This window comes from Bactrocera neohumeralis, chromosome 2, assembly GCF_024586455.1.
Source record: "Bactrocera neohumeralis isolate Rockhampton chromosome 2, APGP_CSIRO_Bneo_wtdbg2-racon-allhic-juicebox.fasta_v2, whole genome shotgun sequence".
NCBI lineage: Eukaryota > Metazoa > Arthropoda > Insecta > Diptera > Tephritidae > Bactrocera > Bactrocera neohumeralis.
In genome coordinates, this window is record NC_065919.1 from 89,153,899 (window position 1) to 89,176,485 (window position 22,587).

The window sequence follows — 22,587 nt, forward strand, 5'->3', positions numbered from 1 at the left end:
CAGCAGCTGTGTTTGTCAATATAAAAGTTAGCATTTATACACAGTTTCATTTTCACAATAAGACGGAAATAAATAATCGAAGTACCTAATTTTTATAGCATATTTACTAAAATGATAAGACCGCGTAGAAATAGAAGTACGGAAGAGGTAAATGTTATTTAATATTAAAACGAAAAAAAAATTTTTACAAGTAGATTTACAATTTCAGAACGCGGCATTTCCAGCAAAGGACAAAGAAAATACAGACCAAGATGAAAATCCACCGAAGCGGCGGAGTGCACGCTTGACGCGTAACACACGCTCAATGGCTGAAGATGACATTGTAATTCCGGAAGAAGTAGAGATTAAGCGCAAGCTTCCATTTATAAAGTACAAAGGCGCTATTAAATACCATACAGAAGGACATGAAATAGCTGAAGCGTCAGACCTAATATTGTAAGCAATTGGGTTCTATGCTGCATTTATTGCTTATAGTATTTGTAATGAAATATATTTTGCAGTCAGTGGGTAGAAAAGCAGGTACATACGGAATTGGTGCCTATGGCATTTGACATGGAATGGCCATTTTCTTTTCAAACTGGTCCGGGTAAATCTGCCGTTATACAAATATGTGTCGAGGAGCACTGCTGTTACATATTTCAATTGACCAATTTGAAACGCCTGCCTGCTGCGCTGGTAGCACTGTTAAAGCATCCAAAAGTTCGACTACATGGTGTAAACATTAAAAAGTATGACATCATATTTTATAAATTTATATGCGTAATTTTCGGCATCTCATTTCAATTATGTTACATTCAGTGATTTTCGCAAGCTGGCTCGTGATTTCCCAGAAGTAAATGCAGATCATCTTATTGAAAAGTGTGTAGACTTGGGTGTTTGGTGTAACCAAGTGTGTCAAACTGGTGGACGTTGGAGCTTAGACCGCTTGGCAAATTATGTTGTGAGTTATATTTAATTTCTAACAAACAATACTTAATAAAATAGCTTATATCATAATATGTACTTTTTCCTGCAATCAGGTTGAGAAAACTGTAGACAAAAACAAAAAAGTACGTATGAGTAAATGGCATGTTATACCACTGGATGAAACCCAACTTCTGTATGCAGCTATCGATGTATACGTAAGTAACCCGAGTAAAATATCAATTCTATCAACTTATTTTACCCTTTATTTAGATTGGACAAGTTATTTATCGTGAATTGGAGAAACGTGAACAGGTAAAGCTCAAAAACGAGGTGGAATTCAAAGAGAAAAATGGTGAAGCAGCATTCAAAGCTATTAAGGCTTTGGGTGAAACATTTTTAAATAAGGCTGAAGAGATTGCCTTGTCCGATTCGGGAAAGCAAGTGGCTAAAACAATAGAGTAGCATGTCCCCCGAAATATATTTTGAAGTATTACAATTAACACTTTTTACTAAATTTTATATACTTTTATATCTCAATTCTTTTTTATTGGACACCGTCTACGCGGTTATAGCTCAATCAGTAATTTTTTTTTTTTATTTTAATGCAATTGACTTCAATAATACAAAGGTGGTTTTACAAATGTTTAAATGGCCAAAATATATTTATTGGTATACACTGTTCAACATTTAGTCTCAAATAATAAATGAAATTTGTATGTTGAAAAAATTAAAAAATTAACATTTATTATTAATTTAAATGTTGCAGCGTGGGACGTCGAAGAGTTATAGCTTCGATGCGGCGCTTGAGTCCTTGATTATCCAGGTCAATTTGTCGTTGCTTCTTCTTTCGATTTATCGCTGCGCTGGTGATACGCGTCGTTGGAGGTAATGTGGCGAACTAAGGATTCCACAGTTAATCTAGGCATTTATTAATTTTCTCTATATATAATCTAAATAATACTCACTTTAGTAGGTTTTGGTGTGGCCAAATGGTATGTCGGCTTCTGTGAGAGTATTTTTCGTAACAAAATATGGTTGTGCCGCTCAATTTCCCGCATGCGATCGTTAGAGAAGCTCCAGCTTTTGCGGGGATTGGACCGCATTCTACAATTCATAAGTAAGGAAAATGACTATAAGAGTGCTATCTATAATTGCTAACCTCAGTTTATCACTTGATCCACACGTCTTCAAGAAGTTCAAATGGAAGGCATACTCCTCTGAATTAAAACTAGTAGGTGTTTCGCTAGTAATATGTACATCAATACTTGGCTCATATTCTACAAGCTCATTATCATTTTCCTTTGGCGGACCATCACTAACGCTAGCAATATCCGCAAAATTATTCATATTTTCTCCCAATTTCTCTCCTGATGATATGTCAAACGAATTTATGTGCACATCTATCTCTTTGTGTGAACCATGGTCAGGGGGTGCTTCATGCGGCTGCGGAGTATTGCACGCCAACAATACATCATCCTCTTCCTGACTTGACTCATCTTGAATACAACTTAACTCTTTCAATTTGTGAAGTACCTCGGTTTCATTTTCCGTAATCACGTCAGCTGTCGCATCTTCATCGACATTGTCGGAGATTTCGCCATTGCTCACGTCATCGCTTACGGTAGGAGCAGTATTTGGTATTTCCACAATAGAAAGCGGTTCAACAAGCATTCGTTTGTTTCCAATCATTCTCGCCGAGGAGCTGCGCCGAGTCAGCGCTGCCTTAAAAGAAATTTTTGGCGTTTTGATAGCGTCGTCCATGCACATGGGTTCAGTGTTAATTTCGGCGATAGTCTCACTGATTACAACATCTTGATCGTCTTCGGAGGAACTATCGTAGGGCACGTAATTCTTATTTTGCAACGAGCCCTTGCGTCCACTAAATCGGCTTCTTGCGTAAGCATAGAGCTGGAATAATTCAAGTATCATGCTGAAGTAATAAAGTGCTAGCATTCTGAGCTTACCGAGCTATTAGATGGCACCATTTCGGGTTCTATTTCACTCTCACTGTCCGTTTCAGATATTTCAGGTATCTCATCCGTGTCATTTTCGAACGACTCGTTCGCGTATGGGTCTTCATCTGAATTCAATTCATCAGACATGGTTCCTTAATTTAAAAATACTCAATTTGTCAATATTTTCGCTGTTTATTAGTTCAAATTAAGTAAACAAAAAGTGTCAGCCTTTGATGTGTCGGCTGCTGGCAAATTAGAAAAACGTTTGAACACAAGTGCAAATGGCAATTTTTTTTGTGATTATTAATAATAAGTTTGACAATTTTTACATTGTGGATTTGAAAAGTGGTTTTGAAAGACTTAAGTCTGCTGCTATGCTTACATGTGTGTGTACTGAAGTTGCCGGCGTGTAAATAAAAGCATTCGAACCTGTCGCTGCCAAAAGTAAGTGGCTGACTAACGGTGTTACTAGCGAATATTTGGAGGCGTGATGTAGGTTAGCGTAATACTAGTAATAATAATGGTTCTTTATTTTAGTTTTGAGGTCCGTTGCCGTTTGGTGGTGGTTAGAACAGGTGTTCTTTTTTGTTATTTTCCAACCACATGTACAGCTACCACCAACAAACTTATTGGTAAAAGAGCTACGGTAAATATGGTTGAGCGAAACAATCAAAAGAATGAAATTATTATATACATATGTATGTACATAGTATACATTTTAACATACCTATACATATATATTATATTATACATATACATACACACATCAGTAGTTCGATTTTGTATCGACGACTCTCAATAAATATTAGTAAGGGCAAGTACACATACTATGTATATGGTATGAATCTATGTATATAGATACTTACATACATATTTATATACAAGTATTACTTATACAAGAAGTTTATACATACATATGTATATCCTTTTATCTATATATGAATGTGCATACGTGTGCATGAAAATATTGAAATCACACCAACTTTGATAAATTAATGTTTACCAAAATATTGAGCAGCACAGTATATGTATGTACATATGTATCGTGTATATGAACATATGTATGTATTCACATGTTGTCTGGGCAACGCTGTGCACATGCGCATTGGACAGTAAACAATGTCTCAAAACAATTCACTAAAGCCTCAAGAAGGTTTCAATAACGTGTAATTTTAACACTAAGCTAAAATTATTAATAATTTTATATTTTCTCTGCAAAATATGAAACGGCAAACTCTTCAATTTGCCATTTTTCTGGAAATTGTGGATACCAAAAAACTGAACCATGTTCCAGTGCAACAACCGCAACAAATATTAGTTAGAAGGAGCAAAGTCCGGGCCATAAGACAAGTGGGGCAAAAACTTCCCAACCGCTGTTTCCAAATAGTTTTCAACTGGTCTTGCAACACGAGGCCGAGCGTTCTCATTATGGGCAATTATTGCCTTGAGTCTAGTCGCAATTTCCGCGCGCTCTTCAGCAACCATCATCCTAAATTGATGAGTAGTTGTCGGTTGGGTGCCCTCTTAACGATTTTACCCTGCTTTAGAAGCTAATAATACATCACAAACTTCTGAAGTCACCAATACGGAGCATAGATGTTTGGCTTTGCCATTGATTTGTTCGATTGGCCAGGTTTCATATATGATTTTTTTTTAGTTTAAAATTGTCGTAGTGGAATTGTTTTTTTTTTTTATCAGCAATCACAATCCGCTGCAAAACTAAGTTTTTATGGACCGTTCAAGCGGCGTTTCTGACAAGCAACTTTCAACGTTCCTTGGCTTCAATTGATAATGGTACCCAGTTCCCTTACTTTATGAATGTATCCGTTTGCTTTTAAACAATTTTAAACAAATAGCCGCTGAGTGACTTCCACAGATTCTTTGAGTTCCTCTTGTCTTTGGTAACAATCTTCATCGTGTAATGTTGCCAGTTGCTCAACTTCAAACTTTTTTGGCCGCCTAGGCCCCAAAAATACTTTCAAGCACCAATTTCGTCACATTTGAGTGAAAAATATTCCCTCTTCAATATATAAAAATGATGACATCTCAGACAGTTCATCCGTTGAGTCTAGCTGTTTGAGCATTTTGACTGTTACTGCCGAATGACACGGGTGATGCTTTTTCTCCTCACATAAAAAGTCTAACGGTATGATATTACTTTTAGTTACCAATCGAAAAAAACACAGAACTTGAAATATTACGATGGGGAATGTTTGACGATCTTGTTGAAACCAAATGTCTCCGAAATCTTTGGCATTTATTTTTTGAAGATTAACTCTTTCAACTGTTGGCTGCGGCTACATCTCGGACAGTCCATCCGTTGAGTCTAGCTGTTTGATTCCACCGGCCCACAAACCCCACCAGACCTTTGTTTTTTCTTAATAAAATGGCAGCTATTGAATGTCTTCTCACAAGCTTTATTGTGTAAGCTCTCAATTCAAGATATTGACGTGTAATAAGCAAAGTCACTCCATTCGTCAGTCCGAATTGCTGCGAACGGCGTCGGATCGACTCTCTAGTGTCTTCGCGTACTCTCTCAGCTACGGCTGCTATATTTTCTTCACCCTGTAATAGACGTGGTCTATTTGACCCATTATCCAATAATGAATGCTGGGTCTCAATTGCTAATTTTTGCTTCAGATTTGTTGAGTAGTGTACTTAACACGTCCTACTGGCTCTTTTGGAACACTTTACTCGATAATAAATTACTGTTTGGGCAATGGTTGTCAACTTGATTGATATTCTCCATTAACTAAAAAGCGATTAGCTGGTATTGTCAGCGTGCTATAAATAATTGATTTCCTCTGGCAAATCAATCACATCACTTAATGAAGAAAGTTTAACACAAAGAAGTATGTATTTGATTGAAATCGAGCGTTAATTGGAAATCAGCGCTCTGTCAGAGTTGACGAACTAATAATCGTCTCTTTTTGTTCCCAAGAAAGACCCGAACGATGTAACAAATTACCAAATATGCACGCTGGGATTCTAGAACTAAAGTCAGTTCTTCCCAACGGATTAAGTGGCCATAAAATACTAGTCGTGTACTGAGATCGTGTAAGAAAGACGGAAGCGTACTTCTCCCAATACTCAGACCATTTTCGATAAAACGCATCATTGAGTTTTGCTTAAGAGGTCAGTAGGGTAATCTGGCATGTTTTTTTGACATTTTTTTTTCATAGAAATTTTTATTCTACAATAGAACTTTTTTCACATATCATGACGTATATCGTGAAGTGTATAAACAAATTTTTTCGGAATTTTTTGATGACATCTGTCGGAGAAATGGCTGGGTGAATGAGATGCGTTTTTTGACTGGCGGACACGATTTCTCATTCATTGGATCATCTTAAACACAAAAATGCAATTTCTTCTTAAAAATACGTGAATGGTTATCGTGCCTACTAGAATCATGAAAAATATTGATAAATAAAAAAGTAATAAACATTTTTTTTTTAATTTTTCCCCCAAGTTTTTTTACATAAATTTCATAACATTGTCAATAAATTATAAAAAATTATCAATCTAGTAGGGACGATAGCCAGGCGTTTTGTGAACATATAAAAACAAATTAAACAAATCGGTTGAGTAGTTCGATCGGAATCATGTCCGCCACATTAAAAAAGTGTGTTTTGAGAAAAACACGCTTAAAGTTTGAGGTGTGCACTCCGAGCGCTCCGAACGTCGAGCGGTATTATTATTTTTGGGGCTTTTTTGAAACCTTCCAATGGTAAAGTGGGTTTCAACATGAATTCTAAGGGTATAAGGGAAAAGAAAATGCAAAACCAAAAAAAAAATATTTTTGAAAAAAGATTACCCTACTGACCACTTAAATTTACTAAGCGCAACTAACAAAATTCCTATAAAAATGAGTAATATTCAAACGGTTTCGAATTCGCTAGAAATAGCGGTTTTTAGCTGTTGCCCAACCGCAGCCAACTTCATGTGTAAATATTGTCTGTTGGAAACTATACACTTGAAAGGGAGCGTGTGCTCCCATCGGAGTTTGCGCAAACATGGACTTGGACTCTGTTTCTTGGCGAATGCGATGGTTGTTGGGAGAGCGCTCGAACGACAAGCAGGAACACAACAAAGCCATTAACAATACTGGCGCTGAGTGCACACAGTGCGTATGTGGAACACAAGAGAGCGACAGCGCCTAGCAGCCAACGGAGGCGAGCGCTACTTCAATCGGCCGAGAAGACTCGTAGCGTGAAGGTGCTGCTGGTGAAATCGCGCGCGTTCACCACCAAAAATAGGAAGAAAAGACAGGAAGATTTTTTGTTACACTTTCTGCTTTCTGAAAATATACATATTTACAACGGTAGTACTTTAGTAACTTGTGGCGAACGAAGTGCGAGCATGTATTTAGAAATTCGTGTGAATAATTACATAAAAAGTGGAAAGGAAAAATAATCCAAAGAAAATTATTTAAAGGATTCAAGAAGAAGTGCTGGAAATCTTTAAGTGTTTGGTGGAAATTCATACGGTACGCCAAGTGAAAAATGGCTTTTGTGAAAATGTGAGTGATTCGTGCGAAATGTCGTAGCTTAAATTGTTAAATCAATATAAGCGGTGCGAATCGGGCTGAGCTGAGCTGTGTGGCGCGGTGTGGCGTTGTGTTGGACGTAACTAAATAATAATTCAATTGAGGTGAAGTTGTCGCAGGAAGTCTTGAAAGGCCAAATGCGAAGCAACACACTTTTTATTTCAGCGCCTAATTAAACTACACACATACACACACACGCACACAAAACAATTGCATACTGCTAGGCGAGCGCTCGTGTGCGTGAACTTTGTGCTTTCACAAAGAAATTCGTGTGATTTGTTGGCATGGCCGTGTGTACCCGGTCATTGGCAGCGCCAGCGACAACTTTCAACTCTTTATGAACACACACACACACACATATTTTGCGCATTCATGTAGGTGTACCATATGCTTGGCTATGCGACTATCAAAAGAAACCAGTCCAGGCATAATGAAAAGTGAAAGTGACCGCAATAATATTGCACTAAGCCCCACAAGACTTGAATAATTCGCGAGACAGAGTTAATGTATTCAGAGAGTGGCGGGCGCTGGTAGATCGGAGGTGAGCTCCAAATCAGCGCACACACAAAACAAAAAGAAGGCATACACATACAAACACACACACAGACGTAGGCACATAAATTTCCAACATTGTAGGCAAAACAAGCAGAAGTGTCGGAATAATGAAAAGGAAACGCTGCGTGCTAGAATATATTAATTTGGCACAACATGGCGTATGAGCAACCAAAGAGCGACCGTAGCATGCGGAGGCCAAAGTGAGAGTCAGCGAAAGTCAGTGTCGACTGCAGATCATAAAAAAGTCGCAGTCCAAGCCTGAAAAGGCAACAGCCGACACACACCCAACCCGTAACACAAACACACACACACACACACACATGTAGGCATGTATGTGTTTAAAGCGAGACCTCCTGCCGTCCGCAAAAGATAGAAATTAGTACAGCCCGAAAGCGGCAACACAAAAACACATGGTTTTTGCATATTCGCATTTTTCACTGTGCCATTCTTCGATCGCATTTGTACTGGTCTCCGAATGTGGCTTTGTTTGCCAGTTGAGCTGTTGCTTTGGCAGAAACTCCTTCAGTAAATTCGGTCTGTGTGTTTGCTAAACTGTTGCTTACGGCCTCTATCGATTTTCGTGGTTTTCCCACTGGCTTTCAGTTACTCGCGCGCGTTAGCATTGCAAATGTAGGTTAGGATGACAAAAATACAGTGTAAAAACAATACTTAGCATGCTAGTGGGAAGACAGACCCTGATAATACTCGTATAAAATTTAGTAATTTTCTGCAAATGTGAAAAATTCGATTTATGGGCATAAAATGGTTTGGATAATATGGCATGGTAATGCGTTTAATTGGATAGATCTTCTTGTCTTCGCTGATATCCAATATTTGCTTCGCAAGATGGTTACCAGAAGAAACCTTCTTCTCATTTCCACACATGAACTGACAGAGCGATCAATACCCAAACCACATTTCAAATATCTGTAGTGAATATTTTACCAACATAAATAATTTAAGAGTGAATATTTAAATAATTTCCCTAATAAAAGCCATGTGATGAACTCCTACACTTATTCTCAGCTTTTCTGTAGCTTTTTATCATACTATAATTGCATTTAACTAAGAATTATGGCTTTGCTAAAATTATCCAGCATTTTTTAGTCTACCGCTTTTGAAGTAAGTGCGCTCAGCTCGTGCGGCAGATGACCTTAATCCTGCGTCGGCAGTCTGTGTGCTCAATGGCGCATAACAAATGCGGCTCATAAATGCACGCCTTTTTATGTCAGGCTGCCGCGGTGCCACGAAGCCTTTTTCATTTAAAGTTTAAATTGGATAAGCGGGGAAAGGGGTGCAGCAGACCAAAGAGAAGTTTTAAATTAGCTGCAATTTGTGGGTGAAGAGTTCCGCGATGCGTAAAAGTTGGAAAGTACTATATGTAGTAAGGCACACACTTTTATATGAAAAAGTGTTAAGGGATAAAGACTCAAACTTACAAAAGAAACTTTATGAAAAAATGGCAACCTTTTAAGCTTAGTGTTTTTTTACTTCGTCGTTTATGTCCATGCACTTTTCTACACATAAATAATGCACCCGAAATTCAGTTAAATGCTAAGGAATAATCAGATTAGTAGACATCACTAAGTAAACGTGCACAAAGAATCTACCACGAAGCGCAGAATCCGATTACTCATTACTCAGAGTTAGGTTAGTTTCTACGAATGTTAACCAAGATGGAATCACACTTAGATTGCTATAAATGATCTTTTGTATAGCCAGAAAAACTCCTATATGCAAGTCTCGCCTTGCACCCATCACAAATCTGTTTACAGATTAGTTATATTACGGCCAGCTCATCTGGATGCCAAAATGTCTAGCCTTGTGTAAGGCGGCATAAGAGTCATTGAACTTTTAAGTGAGTACCTGCTGACGATGGCCTAACCCACGGTACTTGAAAGCACATTCAAAACAATGCGTTGATCAGCGCCCCAAATATTACATGCTTTTTGCAAGTATTATTTAGTTCCAAATGGTCAGGTGGAAGGAACAAGGGTTCGAAGCCGACCTAAAACCTCTGCCGTGCTGTGGGTCCAACACGCGATCGTAGTGCGACTCAACACTGACCTAAATTTTCTATTTTACCTGCTTTTAAGCTTAAGCCACAGCCACCACGAATCTACCCAAAGAGCCAAACCCCAGATTGGAGCAAAGTCTAACCGATCCAAACGAGGTTAGATCTCTCAAAGAACAGTCCTTGGTAGGATATAATCCGGGTCAATTTCAGGGCGTAGAACCGGCTGTTGTGGGAATTGTGAAGGAGGAGCATAATGAACTTCTCTCTAAGCAGTTCTTGCTTGGGGCGGAACCACCTCCTAGGAACATCAAGCGAACATTATTCAGCTAAGTCGACGACATCAAACAATAAGCCGACCAGACTTCCGACGAGCACTGACCGCAATTCACAGTGGAGCCATCAATACCTTCACCAAGTCCCCCTCATTGAATGGCGTACTTGGAGTCGAAACAGCACGTTTCCTAGGTCTACCGTTGGATGACATCGACGACAACTTATCTAATCCCTACCACCCAAATGGGGATATGTACCCGTTACAAAAACAACAGCAGATTGGAGCGACCTCCAAGAGCTAACTGGTTCCCGTGGTACCAGATTTAAGTCTCCGGCTAGATCTTGTAGCTTTTGCTACTACCAGTTGAACACCCATGAGACTCAATGACTGGTTGTACTTGTCCTTGAACTTAAAATATCTTTTAATTAGAAGGAATCTCATTCAAAGTCTATAACATCAGTTCAAGCTGAGTATTATAGCACTATTTCTGACGAACAGATTTCAGTCTGCGGTTACGTCAGGTATACCTTACCGCGGGCAAATTCTACCCCCTGCCTGCTGCCCCAATCAGAAAGGAAGGGTTGATATGATACCACCTTTCCCCAACTTGTATAACTGATATCCGTTTAAGTCTTTAGCCTTACCGGAAGAGTGCCGATTAAGCAAATTCCAGTTAAAACCTCTACAAACGAGAAACTGTTAACCTTGCTGAGGTCGAAGTGGTCACAAACTCTCTTGCGAATTACTTTGAGGGATCTTGCGAACCTGTGGACCTACTAGCCGTTCTCAGTCTACCGATAGCAACACTGAAGAGCTTATCAGAAGTTATCGGGGTAAGTGGTAATATCTCTAAAAGATTTACTGCTTTCTTAACGCCACCCATATTTGCTGACGCTGAACTAGTCCGGATGTATAGTTACCGACAGTGGATTATTTTCCATAAGTTCACAAAACTCTTGGCGAGAAAAGCTCGCTCGGATCCTTGTGCAAGCTGAGACCTTAATTAATTCGATTTCATACTCACACTCAGCCAGCCAATGCGCTTATGGCAGACAAAAAGACCCAAGCCGACTATGATGCTGGCGGCAGGCAGCCAGTTGTTAACCACATCATTAAAGCGCATAATGATCAAATGAGCTACGAAAATTAGTTAAACAAGCATCATCGCCGTCTGCACTCAACTGACGACAGCCAGTAGAAATGAAAAAAACAGACACTAATACACACGCACATACCAGCAAATTAGCGCACTCTCACTCCGAACCGCACACACACACGCGCACCCACAAGCCTGTTTATCGTGGTCCGCATAGGCAAATATCAAGGCGCTCGAATAAAACGTGCCGAAACGCGCGGCACACATCTGCAACGTGGTTTTCTGCGGCGTGTTGCAAGCTATAGCAATTTAATGATTTGGCGCCACGATACTTCGCGAGCTCTTCTTACCACAATTGCCGTTGTTTGCAAATATGCCACGCCGCACTCACTCACTTACCACAATAACCGTTACGCTCCCATTGGCACACGCATGCCGTGCTGCTCATAGACGCACGTAAGAAATTAACCACGTTGCACGTTCGAAAGGTTTCATGAAAGTTACGCATTTATGTAGTTGCGCTCACGCGAAGCTGAAGGTGTCCTTTGTGCGTAATGAGCTCGTTGCGCCGCGACAAACGCCGACCAACAAAGCCACTCAGCCAGCCAGCTCGCGCACCGCCGTTGTGTAACGGCGTAACTCAATAACAAAACCGACGAAGAGTATCGTTGACTATCAATTCGTGCATTTTTCGTAGCAGTCGCACTCGAGGTAATGCCATTTACCGCAACGTTCGGAGCAAGATCCGCCAAGGATGTCAACGCGAACATTTGTGCAAATGAGTTAAAGTGCCGCAATTTGGTGTTGGCCCATTATAACATAAGTACTTATATAAGAGCACAGTGGCCACAAGCGCAGTGTCGCGAACGGCACCCCGTGCGGTACTCGTAACGTAATTTAAAAGTTAGTGTCGCAGGCGCCCGTTGCCCCAGTTCAGTTAGCGAGGCGAGGCAATTGACGCCAACAACGCTTGTCGGTTCGCATTGTTGTGGTTACTATGCACGTTACACATGCTGCAAGGGATGGGTGTCAAACTTTAAGCAACAACAGCAGCATCGACAGCGACAACACGCGCAAAAATAGCGCGAACAATCATTTAAGCAGCCAACTGAAGAATAACAACGGTAGTTGTTGTAAAAATAGCAGCACAAACGACATTAATAAACGCTGCAACACGACGAGTGACGGCTGCAATACACAACATCCGGCGGGCATACTGCGCCACAGCTGTCACTTACACAATCGCCCGCGGAACGACAATCACCCACACTTTGCGATTGATAACCTAGAAAAGCATCGATTTTTCGACGTTGACGCTGACGTCGACGCTGTGCACAGTAACGGCATTTGACGCACGCGACAAGTAATAGACAGTTACCGGAGCCGAGATAGCGGAGTCGACGGTGTAGCCAGGAATAGCGCCGAGGCAAACGTGCTGTTAAAGAGGTGTGAACTACAGCAGCAACTAGAAAATTGTGTAATCGCAGGCTCGCAAAAGTCGCCACTCTTAACACCCGTATCGCCCGTGCACCTCTCGTCCTGTTTCTCCTCCACTTCCCATAGTTCCCCTTCGACGTCTTGCAGCCAATGCACTATCGTCTTTAAGGCACTGCCACCTCCGCCGTTGTCAGCATCGACGCAATCCGTAGTATTAGGACGTTCATCGTCGCCCCCGCCAGTGCCGCCACTTCGTTCATCGTCGTTGTCGCAGTGTTGTTCGTCGCCAACACAGTGGCAGCCGTATCCGCACAATTTCTCACTGACGCTGGCAGTGTCGCCAGTCGCAAGTCATGTTAGCTGCAACAGCAGTTGCCCACGGCTCGCAACGACATCAACAGGAACGACAAAGGCGTCCGCGCATAAGAGGGCGCCGTCGTTGCTCTACATCAAGCAAGCAGGCAACAATAGAACTTGCCGATTCTGCGACACAACCGACGAGTACGACGACCAAGACCAAGACGAAGTTAACAGTTCTAATAACAGCATAATGGTCTTGAGTACAGAATGGTCTCAGGTGGAAGTTATCGATCTGGTAAATGATGGTAATGGCTTGGGCTTCATATTGGTCGGTGGACGCAGCACTGGTGTTGTAATAAAGGCGTTGACGCCCGGCGGCATTGCGGAACGTGATGGTCGTTTGCAATGTGGTGATCATTTGTTGCAAATTGGCGATGTGAACTTGCGTGGCTTCAGTTCCGAGCAAGTAGCAACGGTTCTTCGTCAGACTGGAGCTCAGGTTCGACTGATTGTAGCGAGGCCGGTGGAGCCGACAGCCATCGATTTACAAACGTTGGCCAGTCATGCGCCAATTATTCCAACTAAGCTCCTCTCCGACCCAGAAGAACTGTCACGGCATCTCTTTCAAAATCCCAGCTTTGCTACTAGTGCTACAGGCGTTGGAGTTGGCGGCGGCAGCGGCATGGGCGGCAGCTGCTTCCTGCCAACGCCGGACACTGAACTAGCCGATTTGCCACTGCCACCCATACCAACTGATTTACCATTATCTGCATCCGCAGCGGCGCGCACATGTCCCAAGGACTTGGACATCGTACCATTCTCGATTGTATCACCGTCACCGCCACCCCTTTTGCCGCTACCATCCCCGCCAAACACAATAGCAACGACACTCGGCACATCGGTTACATTGAGCTCATTACACCAGCAGCAATTTGAGATTACCACCACCAACACAAGCAGCACCATCATAAATTACTCAAAAACCACTCAGTTGGAACAAATTGAGACTGTGATAGCTGGCGTAGATGCCGGCACCTCAACGAATGCACCGGATGCAGCGCATATTGACGCCGATCGCTGCTCCACGGCTTCATCGAATTACATCGATTCACCCGAGACAGAAACGTATGAGGTAGAGTTGCATAAGAATGTCTACGGTCTTGGCATAACTGTAGCCGGTTATGTTTGTGAAGAGGAGGACCTTTCGGGTATATTTGTGAAAAGTATCATAGAAGGCAGTGCCGCAGAGGTGAGTGAGCGCATACAGATCAACGATCGTATCGTTGCTGTAGACGGCCGTTCACTTGCGGGCGTTACCAATCATCAAGCGGTGGAGATACTCCGTAATACTGACATCGAAGTCCACCTGACACTGGAACGCTTCTTGCGTGGACGCAAGTATGAACATTTGCAAAATGCACTCACGGAATTGAAAGGAGACACGCAATCACAGAGTTCACTGCCTGCATCACCTTCGATTGCAACACTTTCTTGGCTGCCACCACGTTCCGATGCCGATTCTGTGGCCACTGAAGGCGGTATTGTTATGCTGGAGTTTTCCGACTTCCCATCACGTGAAACTGTCGACTCTAATATGTCTTACATGCTCGATCGCAGCGATCACAGCGGCATTAGCAGTGCCAAACGGCAAAAGACGCCTACAACGCCCACGGCTACGCACATAGCCAATGGCAAAGCAACGCATATCAATGGAAGCAATGACAATGACAGCGATGATCACGACTCAGCAACGCTGGCAGTTCAAATGCCGGATCCATCGGTGAAACAGCCAATTGATGGCCGTAAGAAATCTGTAAGCTCAGTGACTGCAACGACTGCAGCGGTACCGACAACAAAAACGGCGGTGACGGTGACTACAACATTAACAGTGCCTGCGGTGGCAGCAACGACAACGATAACGGCAACAACGTTAGCCGCCAAGCCCGCCGCTTCAACTTTAGCCCCGCCCAATGTGGAGACGCTGAAGCTGACCTGGAAAAGTGAGTTTCCTGAAAGTGAAATTATTGTAGCCGAAATAAATAAACTTTCAGGTCTAGGGATCAGCCTGGAGGGCACCGTGGATGTCGAATGCGGCATTGAAAAGCGTCCACATCATTACATACGCTCTATACTGGAAGATGGGCCTGTGGGGCGACAAGGCATACTCAAACCGGGTGACGAGCTACTACAAGTAAACGAATATAAATTGCAAGGCCTTAAGCACACTGAAGTAGTTAAGATACTGAAAGAACTGCCAACACACGTAAAGCTGGTATGTGCGCGTGGTCCCACCGCACCATCCGTAATAAACACATCGCAAAATCCAGAGGCTTTCGAAACACGCTCTCTACTACCAGGTGGTCATCAGAGCCTGCAAAATCTGCTGACCAAAGCACAATCAGAGAGTTCTCTATACACATCGAGCACTGCCACGCTGACCGACCAGCAACGTTCCAAATCATTGGAGAACGTTTCGGGTTTGGCGCTTTGGAGCAGCGACGTCACTACCATCGAAATCGAAAAAACCGAACAAGGTTTCGGTTTCTCTATACTTGACTACCAGGATCCGATGGATGCCGAAGGTACTGTAATTGTGATACGTGGTCTCATACGTGGTGGCGCAGCAGAAGCGACCAATGAGATATTTCCCGGAGATCGATTGGTCAGCGTCGGCGAACACACACTGCACGGACTCGATTTGGACGAGGCAGTGGCGATACTCAAAGGCATGCCAGTGGGGAGAACCAAATTGGGCATTTGCAGACCACTCTCAACATCGGACAGCAATATAGCGTCGCCAGCGGAGGAGGCCGACTCGCCAAGCACATAGTTTTTAAGGAACTTTTACTGTGAGTATAAGACTTTACCAATATTTTTACACTGAGCTAATGCAACATTATCTTTATACAAGGTTTTCATTTAACTTTATGACCTTTCACTACTTCCAACTTCCGTTGCTCAGAATTTCCAATATCTTACATGTCCATCGCCTGCTTTTCTATTATGAAAGTTGAGCAGCGCGCCATTGACGAATGCTGTAAAATGATTTAAGCAGGTGTTCTACTTCGTCTTATGCTGCGATTTTCTTGACCTCTTTTCAATAAGACCAACAGACGTTCAGTGCTCAGGCATGGCATCCATGCATGCGGCATCCCTTTGAGCGGGGCGCAACAGCTGTATGCGTGCTTGCATCTTTTGTGTATATATGTATTTACAAATTCAGAATGTGTCGGTGATGCTCAATTCCAATTCCACACACACGCGTCTCACCCGGGACAACGGAAGCCTGCCGCTTTTATTAAAGCTTTGCACCGACAAATGAGTGTGTGTACTTCTTTCCTCGGAGTTCATCTAGTGTGCCTAATACCCTTGGGGTGTTGCACCCGCTCATTGAGCTAACCGTTAGAGCTGGTGTTAGGAATCAGTTTGGGTGCCACTTTATTTGCTTTCACTGATTTCAATTCAGCGCAATCTCATTTGTTGTATTAATTCCAGGTTTGAATTGTAAAGATTCGCTGAGTACTCTTTTGTTTTCGTTGAGTGACAGAATTTTACTTTGTTTAACCCCACTCACTGCAAAAAAGACTGTGACTATGACTTTAGTCCATATTAAAGATTAGAAAAATTAGATCCAACTTTTATATTTACGGTTTCTCATAACTGAAAAGATGTGTGTGCAGTAAAAGTTGGAAACTGAGAATTCGTGAGTCTGGTAAGGTGAGTGATTGGGATTACCTTCTGAAGTTTGACGTGTGAGAGGTTCATGAAGATAGATTTGGAAATGAAGTAAAAACACTGTTTTATATACACCTCTGAGAAAGTCTATCGAAGTATGAGCTCTTAATTGTAACAGGAATGTCATCCGTCTTACAGTTTTCTATTTTTTTTTTATTAACTCGTTTCGTAGATTTTGTACAAAAATGTCCCTTATGATATTTTCCTAAACCTAACCTAAGTTAGACTTTGGTAGGCCAAGAAGCCACGCACGGACCAGTTGTGGTCCTTTGCGTTGCCAGATGTAGTTCAGTTGCTAGGCCATTGCCCTCGATGCCTTTGTGCCCCGGCACCCAGTAGAAGTGAAGTTGCTTGCTTCTGGCAACACTTTTCTATGCTGCCCTGCTTCCTAAGACACTTCTGGCCGATATGCGGTACGAGGTTACTGCCTAAATTACTGCTTGGCTGTCTACGTAGATGTTGACTCTGGAATTGCCTGCAGGTGCATTAGAGGCCGCCTCCGCTGCTTTCAAAAAAGCAAAAATCAGCTTGAAATATACTGCAGTGGTCCGGCAACTTAAAAGATTGCCTTATGCCTAACTCTGGGCAGTATATTCCCGCACCAACTCTATCGTCCATTTTCGAGCCATTCTTATAGAAGTTTGGAGTGTTGCGCGTAGCTAACATACCTTTACGCCAGCCATCATTTTCTATGTTTACTTTGAACCTTCTTTCCCAGTTGAAAAGTAAGATCATGTAGTCGATGTTTTCCCAATCGCTATTACCCACCGAGCTATGCCCGATGGTTCTATACATGAATGTAAATGCTCCTGCAGCTAGTAGTCGCTCCGCCGATTTTGCTGCGCAGTTTTCGAAGAAGTCTATAGGGGTAGTACGAGTTTAAGAACCGCCCTTGGAGTTGTTGCTAAAGCACCGGTTATGGCTTCCGGTAGATGAATTTCCGTATGCCTGTCTATCATACTACTGAACCTAATCTAACAAAGAGACCATTTTCAAATAGCGCTAAATTTTTGCCATTGAGTTAGAAATTGTGTATGTAAGAAGAAAAATTTACCTTAAAATAATCCAAATTTAACCGTAAATATCCTGAAAAGTAAAATCTCCCAATTGAATATGTTTTGACCACCACTGTATACAATTCATTTACATTTTTCTTTGTAGTATTTCAAGTTCACTCTCGTAAAAAATTTATATTTAAACCAAATATTTGGCCAAGCACTTGAGCAGTTAGTGCAAAAACGCACTACGTGTTCCCTGGGACGCATACGTCCGTGCTCTTTCTTCTTTTTTAGGTTATTTTTAGGTAAACATTTGCCCCATTTTAATTGCCCATTAAATGTTTATTTGCGAACGCAAAATTAACGAAATTGAACACCAACACACAAAGCAACGTGGCTGAGTGCACACACACACACACACTCCGTAGAGTTAAAGAAGAAAAACAGTCTTTATTTATTTTCGCTTATGCACAAAAAACGCTAATTTCACCCAAAAATTTTTGTATTCAAACAAAACCAAACTGCGATTTCAATACGCAAGAAAATAAATAAAAACTCAAAAATATGGCAGCAGCAAGCAGGGGAAGGGGAGCATTTCAATTCCTCGTTTGTAATTATAATTAATTATAATCAATTGGCAATTTAATAGTAAACATCTCTTTTTCATTTTAATTTTAATTAAATTCCTGAATGCTTCTCCTGGAGAACACTTTTCCACACAAATTTAGTAAATATCAACGCTTTCATTTTCAGCAGCCAGCTTGCGATGGAATGTGTGGGAATCCGCACAGATTCTGTCAAACATTCTATGTGTATATAACACGTCTTCCTAAAATCTTAATTTTGGCAATTTGGTAATTCGAAACAAGAAACACCCGCAAGTAAACACAACCCAAGTGTACATCGCCTATACTCGTATTAGCCCTGAAATAGTTGGGGCGTGATAAATTAGCAATGTGTTCGCGTGCCAAGCGTCCAAGCCACCCGGCAGCCAGCGCCAGCGCCAGTTAATGTAAATTACAAAAGTTTTTCTCTGAGTGAGGTAATCAAATGTCTGCCAAAGAATATAGTACATATGCGAATATATAGAAAGTAAACCATATAGTAACATAAACACTAATTAAAGGGTGAACCATTTCGAGGTTCCCTACTTTTTTAAAACAAATAACAAAAACACAGAAACTTCAAATTTAATGGGGAATGTTTATTATCATTCAAAAAAACATTTATTTTTTGGAGATTATCTCTTTCAAATGTTGGCCACGGTTACGTCTTAGATGGTCCACCCGTTGAGTCTAATTTTCGATGTTTGAGCACGACTGGCGAGCATTTCGACTGGCGAATAACACGCATATTGTTTTATTTCAAGGCCAAAATCGAAGCGAGATTGTTCGCATAGACTTTAGACTTTACATTTTCCCACAGGAAGAAGTCTAACGGTGTGATATCACACGATTTCGATGGCCAATCAACCGACCCAAAACGTGAATTTATCTGCTCACCGAAGTATTCTCTCAATAAGTTAATGATTCCACCGGGTCACAAAACACACCAAATCGTTATTTTTTCTGAATAAAATAGCAGCACTTGAATCTCTTCAGATTGCTCTTCTTTTGCTCGAGAACGTCGAATTTTCTTAGCACTTTAGCCCATAGAGCAAACCGATGTCGCTTGTGAAGGTCGAGCGACTTCAATTCATGCACAAGCTGTTTTTTGTAGGCTTTCAATTTAAGATCTGGATGTAAAATGCGTCAAGTCGTTCCATACATCAGTCCGAGTTGCTGCGAACGGCGCCGAATCGACTCTCCACGGTCTTCGTGCCCACTCTCAGCTGCAGCTGCTATATTTTCTTCACTGTGTGCTGGATGTGTTCTATTCAGTCCAATATTATCCAATAATGAATGCTGGGTCTCAAAACACCATCCCCGTTGCGAATAGTATGCTCAGTAGACCGATTATTTTGACAATAAGTTGAGCGAAGCGTGAATTTTAGTAATAAAGTTGAACGATTTGTAGACGTTGTTCAAGCGTAAGTCTTTCCATGATGAAATGCCAAAAAATACTGAACCAAAATGACATGACAGCTTGACACGACTCAAGCGTGACAGATCTAAAAACGCTATTGAAAAAAGTACTTCCACTTGGATCATCCTATTTTATAACTGTATGTTTGTGAGTAGGCCACGGTAACACTCCAAACGGCAACTTGCCGCCACTAGCTGCTGGCCGCCAATTTATGGACGTGATGCCGATGTGGCGCTGTGTTTATTATTGCTGTCGCTAGCGCCTGACTGTTGTTTACATAACGAATATTGAAATTGTTCGCAATTTGGCATTCGCGATTGCCTTTTGAATTTGAATTTCACGTCTCGAATTATGGACATTTTGATATGACGGACCGACGCGTCGCGATTTGCATTTTCTTACATCGCAGACAAATAATCGGCCAGCTGGTCAACCAGCAAGCGCAAAGCCAGATGTGGCTGAGAAGGCGTATGGTGGACGGCGAGGCTTGTAAAATGCCGAAATTATGCTGAATAAAATATCACTTTGGATTTGCTAAACTTGAACGCGAAATTCGTGTAAAATTTGCATACGAAAACAAAAAGTCGGCTGTTGAGGCTGAGCAGCGCGGAAGATGATGGTCTGTTGATGAGAATATTCGCGGTGGTGGCACTTCGTACTCCTCTTTGCAGAAGCTTACAAATATGAACATGATTCTTGCAACAATTTTCGCTAATCAAATGCAAAGCAAATTACCGAAATTTAGTATTTCTGTTTGAAATCTAATTTTACATTTAAAATGAGTTCAATGAATGTCGAAGTTTCTATTTGCAGCATATTCGAATTTGCATGCTAATCAAATGCAAATGCAAAGGCGATTAAATCTACCGTGTTCAATATGTTTTGTTAGATTTTGTGTAAAACAAAAATGTTGCAAATTTCCCGTTAAATGCTTGTTTTCGTCTTTGTTAAAGCCATAAAGTGCAACAACTGGAAAATTTTATTTTCTGTCGGTTTTATGAAATTATCCCCCGCATGGCTTTGCACAGCTATAATGTGCGTGTTTGTTGCATGCATTTATGTGAATATTTGTATGTATGGTACACACACACATACATAAGCTCTTGTACACCTTCCACATCACGAACACTAGAATAATTCATTGAGTCTAAATAACAACCAAAATTAGGTATATAACTGGTACACACATGGTGCATATTTATAAAATAAATATTTAAAAGCTTTGCTGTCATGTTATTTCACGTTTGACTGCGTTTGTTCTTGAATTTAACATAACATATATAATTTGATTTTAAGTCATAATAACTCGTCCGTTTATACACTGATTTTCCAGAGTCCTTTCAAAACTAACGTTGGTGCTCGTTCAAGGTCGTGCTTACGAATTCTCACAAATGTTTGAAATAATACTTAATTAGCGCACATTATTATTTTATTATTATAATTTTAATTAAAAAATCTTAAAATATTCTAATATATAACAAACGTATAACCAGAAATATTTGCCTAATCCTGTCTATATTTAAACTTACTTTCTTTTAAAAGTTTTGGCTGAGCAATGAATTTTCTCCAATATTTTGGTTTAGCGAAAGGCCGCTTTCGCCCCTCTCAACCATTCAGGACTTTGAAAAAAGATTTCATTAGACCAAGTCCAATTATGTTGCTACAGAGTATTCTAGTTTTATTCTGCTAAGGGTCTTTTTCTAACGCCTAAAATTACTCGCAATAGATTAGAATTATATTTATCATGATAACACATCGAGTTGAATGCCGGGTGATTAAATGTCCGTCCATGCAAATTGTTTACTACATAGATGTGTGAGGAAACTTGGTACCTATATTTATTGCAAACACAAGAGACTTGTTGTTGTAGTTGTTGTTGTTTTAACGGATACCTAATCCCTGTGAAGATGGTAAGGATTAGCTAAATTGTCGTCGACGTCATCCAACGAAAGGCCCAAGAAACGTGCTGTTTCCACGGGGTCGGAGAGGGAGAGGGGAGAGGGGTGTCAGACAGGTGGGGTTGGTGGGGCATGCGAAGATGTGGCCAGTGTCACGCGTAGGCTCATTGCATGCAAGATACCTATCGTCTAAAATTGCCAACATCGAATATGTGGAACCCAGTGCCTCTGCCTGATTTTTTGCGGAAAATATTGATAAATTTCTGAGGTCTAGCTTCGAAATTTTAAGAGAATTTTCCTATGATGGCAGTATACCCTTTCCACATTTCGAAAGTTCAAATTTAATGTGATATGTTTACTATCATTCGAAAGAACACGGCCTGAATCGAAAGCTTAATATATTTCCACAGTAAAAAGTGTAACGGCGTGATATCTCACGATCTTGGTGGCAAATCGGTCATCTCAAAACGTGAAATTATCTAATCGCCGAATAAATACATTGATTAATGCGATGTGTGGGAAGTGGCGCCATCTTGTTGAAACCAAATGTCGCCGAGATCACGACCTTCAATTTTAGGCATCAAATAGTCGATTATCATGGCGCGATAACGGTCGACATTGACGGTTACTTTCTCACCTGCTACATTTTTGAAGAAATATGGACCGATGATTCCACTTGCCTACAAACCACACCCAACCGTTGGTTTTTCTGAATGCAATGTCAGCTCTTGAATCTCCTCAGGTTGCTCTTCGTCCCAAAAGCGGCAATTTCGGTTATTTAAATACCGTTATTAAATTTAGCTCTTTTGGTTGAGTATATATCAGATATACCTCGTTTGAGT

General features: G+C 41.2%; 3 protein-coding genes across 10 annotated transcripts in view; 2 read left to right on the forward strand and 1 right to left on the reverse strand.

The window, feature by feature from the left end:
* Positions 1–9: 9 nt before the first annotated feature.
* Positions 10–1,645, forward strand: LOC126767611 (3'-5' exonuclease). The gene is made up of 6 exons (XM_050485066.1): positions 10–147; positions 209–435; positions 501–728; positions 799–940; positions 1,020–1,121; positions 1,177–1,645. Exons 1-6 carry the CDS (start codon positions 112–114, stop codon positions 1,366–1,368), a joined length of 927 nt encoding a protein of 308 aa, XP_050341023.1. The 5' UTR covers positions 10–111; the 3' UTR covers positions 1,369–1,645.
* Positions 1,562–3,481, reverse strand: LOC126767609 (protein hemingway). 3 transcript variants are annotated; one of them, XM_050485063.1, is made up of 5 exons: positions 3,291–3,479; positions 2,871–3,013; positions 2,066–2,814; positions 1,872–2,010; positions 1,562–1,804 (listed from the first exon to the last, which is right to left on the reverse strand). In XM_050485063.1, exons 2-5 carry the CDS (start codon positions 3,006–3,008, stop codon positions 1,655–1,657), a joined length of 1,176 nt encoding a protein of 391 aa, XP_050341020.1. In that variant the 5' UTR covers positions 3,009–3,013; positions 3,291–3,479; the 3' UTR covers positions 1,562–1,654. The 3 variants fall into 3 exon arrangements, with proteins under 3 accessions (XP_050341020.1, XP_050341019.1, XP_050341021.1); XM_050485062.1 differs by having other exon boundaries at positions 3,244–3,479; XM_050485064.1 differs by having other exon boundaries at positions 1,665–1,824; positions 3,244–3,481.
* Positions 3,482–7,066: 3,585 nt separating this feature from the next.
* Positions 7,067–22,587, forward strand: part of LOC126767601 (patj homolog) — a 43,071-nt gene continuing 27,550 nt past the window's right edge. Inside the window, exons 1-2 of one of the 6 annotated variants that reach the window (XM_050485049.1) lie at positions 7,067–7,383; positions 12,050–15,938. In XM_050485049.1, coding sequence (XP_050341006.1) covers positions 13,340–15,919 — 2,580 coding nt within the window. In that variant the 5' untranslated portion in view covers positions 7,067–7,383; positions 12,050–13,339 and the 3' untranslated portion in view covers positions 15,920–15,938. Of the gene's footprint in view, positions 7,384–12,049; positions 15,939–22,587 lie in introns of those variants that run through there. The other 5 variants (XM_050485048.1, XM_050485050.1, XM_050485051.1 and 2 more) reach the window with 5 other exon arrangements.

What these genes read in the sequence shown, in the direction of transcription:
- LOC126767611 (XM_050485066.1), top strand. Translation starts at nt 112, where the DNA reads ATGATAAGACCGCGTAGAAATAGAAGTACGGAAGAG. An exon ending in GAAGCGTCAGACCTAATATT is followed by an intron (nt 436 to 500) that starts GTAAGCAATTGG and finishes TATATTTTGCAG; the next exon opens with TCAGTGGGTAGAAAAGCAGG. An exon ending in ATGCAGCTATCGATGTATAC is followed by an intron (nt 1,122 to 1,176) that starts GTAAGTAACCCG and finishes CCCTTTATTTAG; the next exon opens with ATTGGACAAGTTATTTATCG.
- LOC126767609 (XM_050485063.1), bottom strand. Translation starts at nt 3,008, where the DNA reads ATGTCTGATGAATTGAATTCAGATGAAGACCCATACGCGAACGAGTCG. An exon ending in GGATCAAGTGATAAACTGAG is followed by an intron (nt 2,011 to 2,065) that starts GTTAGCAATTAT and finishes TATGAATTGTAG; the next exon opens with AATGCGGTCCAATCCCCGCA. An exon ending in CCACACCAAAACCTACTAAA is followed by an intron (nt 1,805 to 1,871) that starts GTGAGTATTATT and finishes TGGAATCCTTAG; the next exon opens with TTCGCCACATTACCTCCAAC.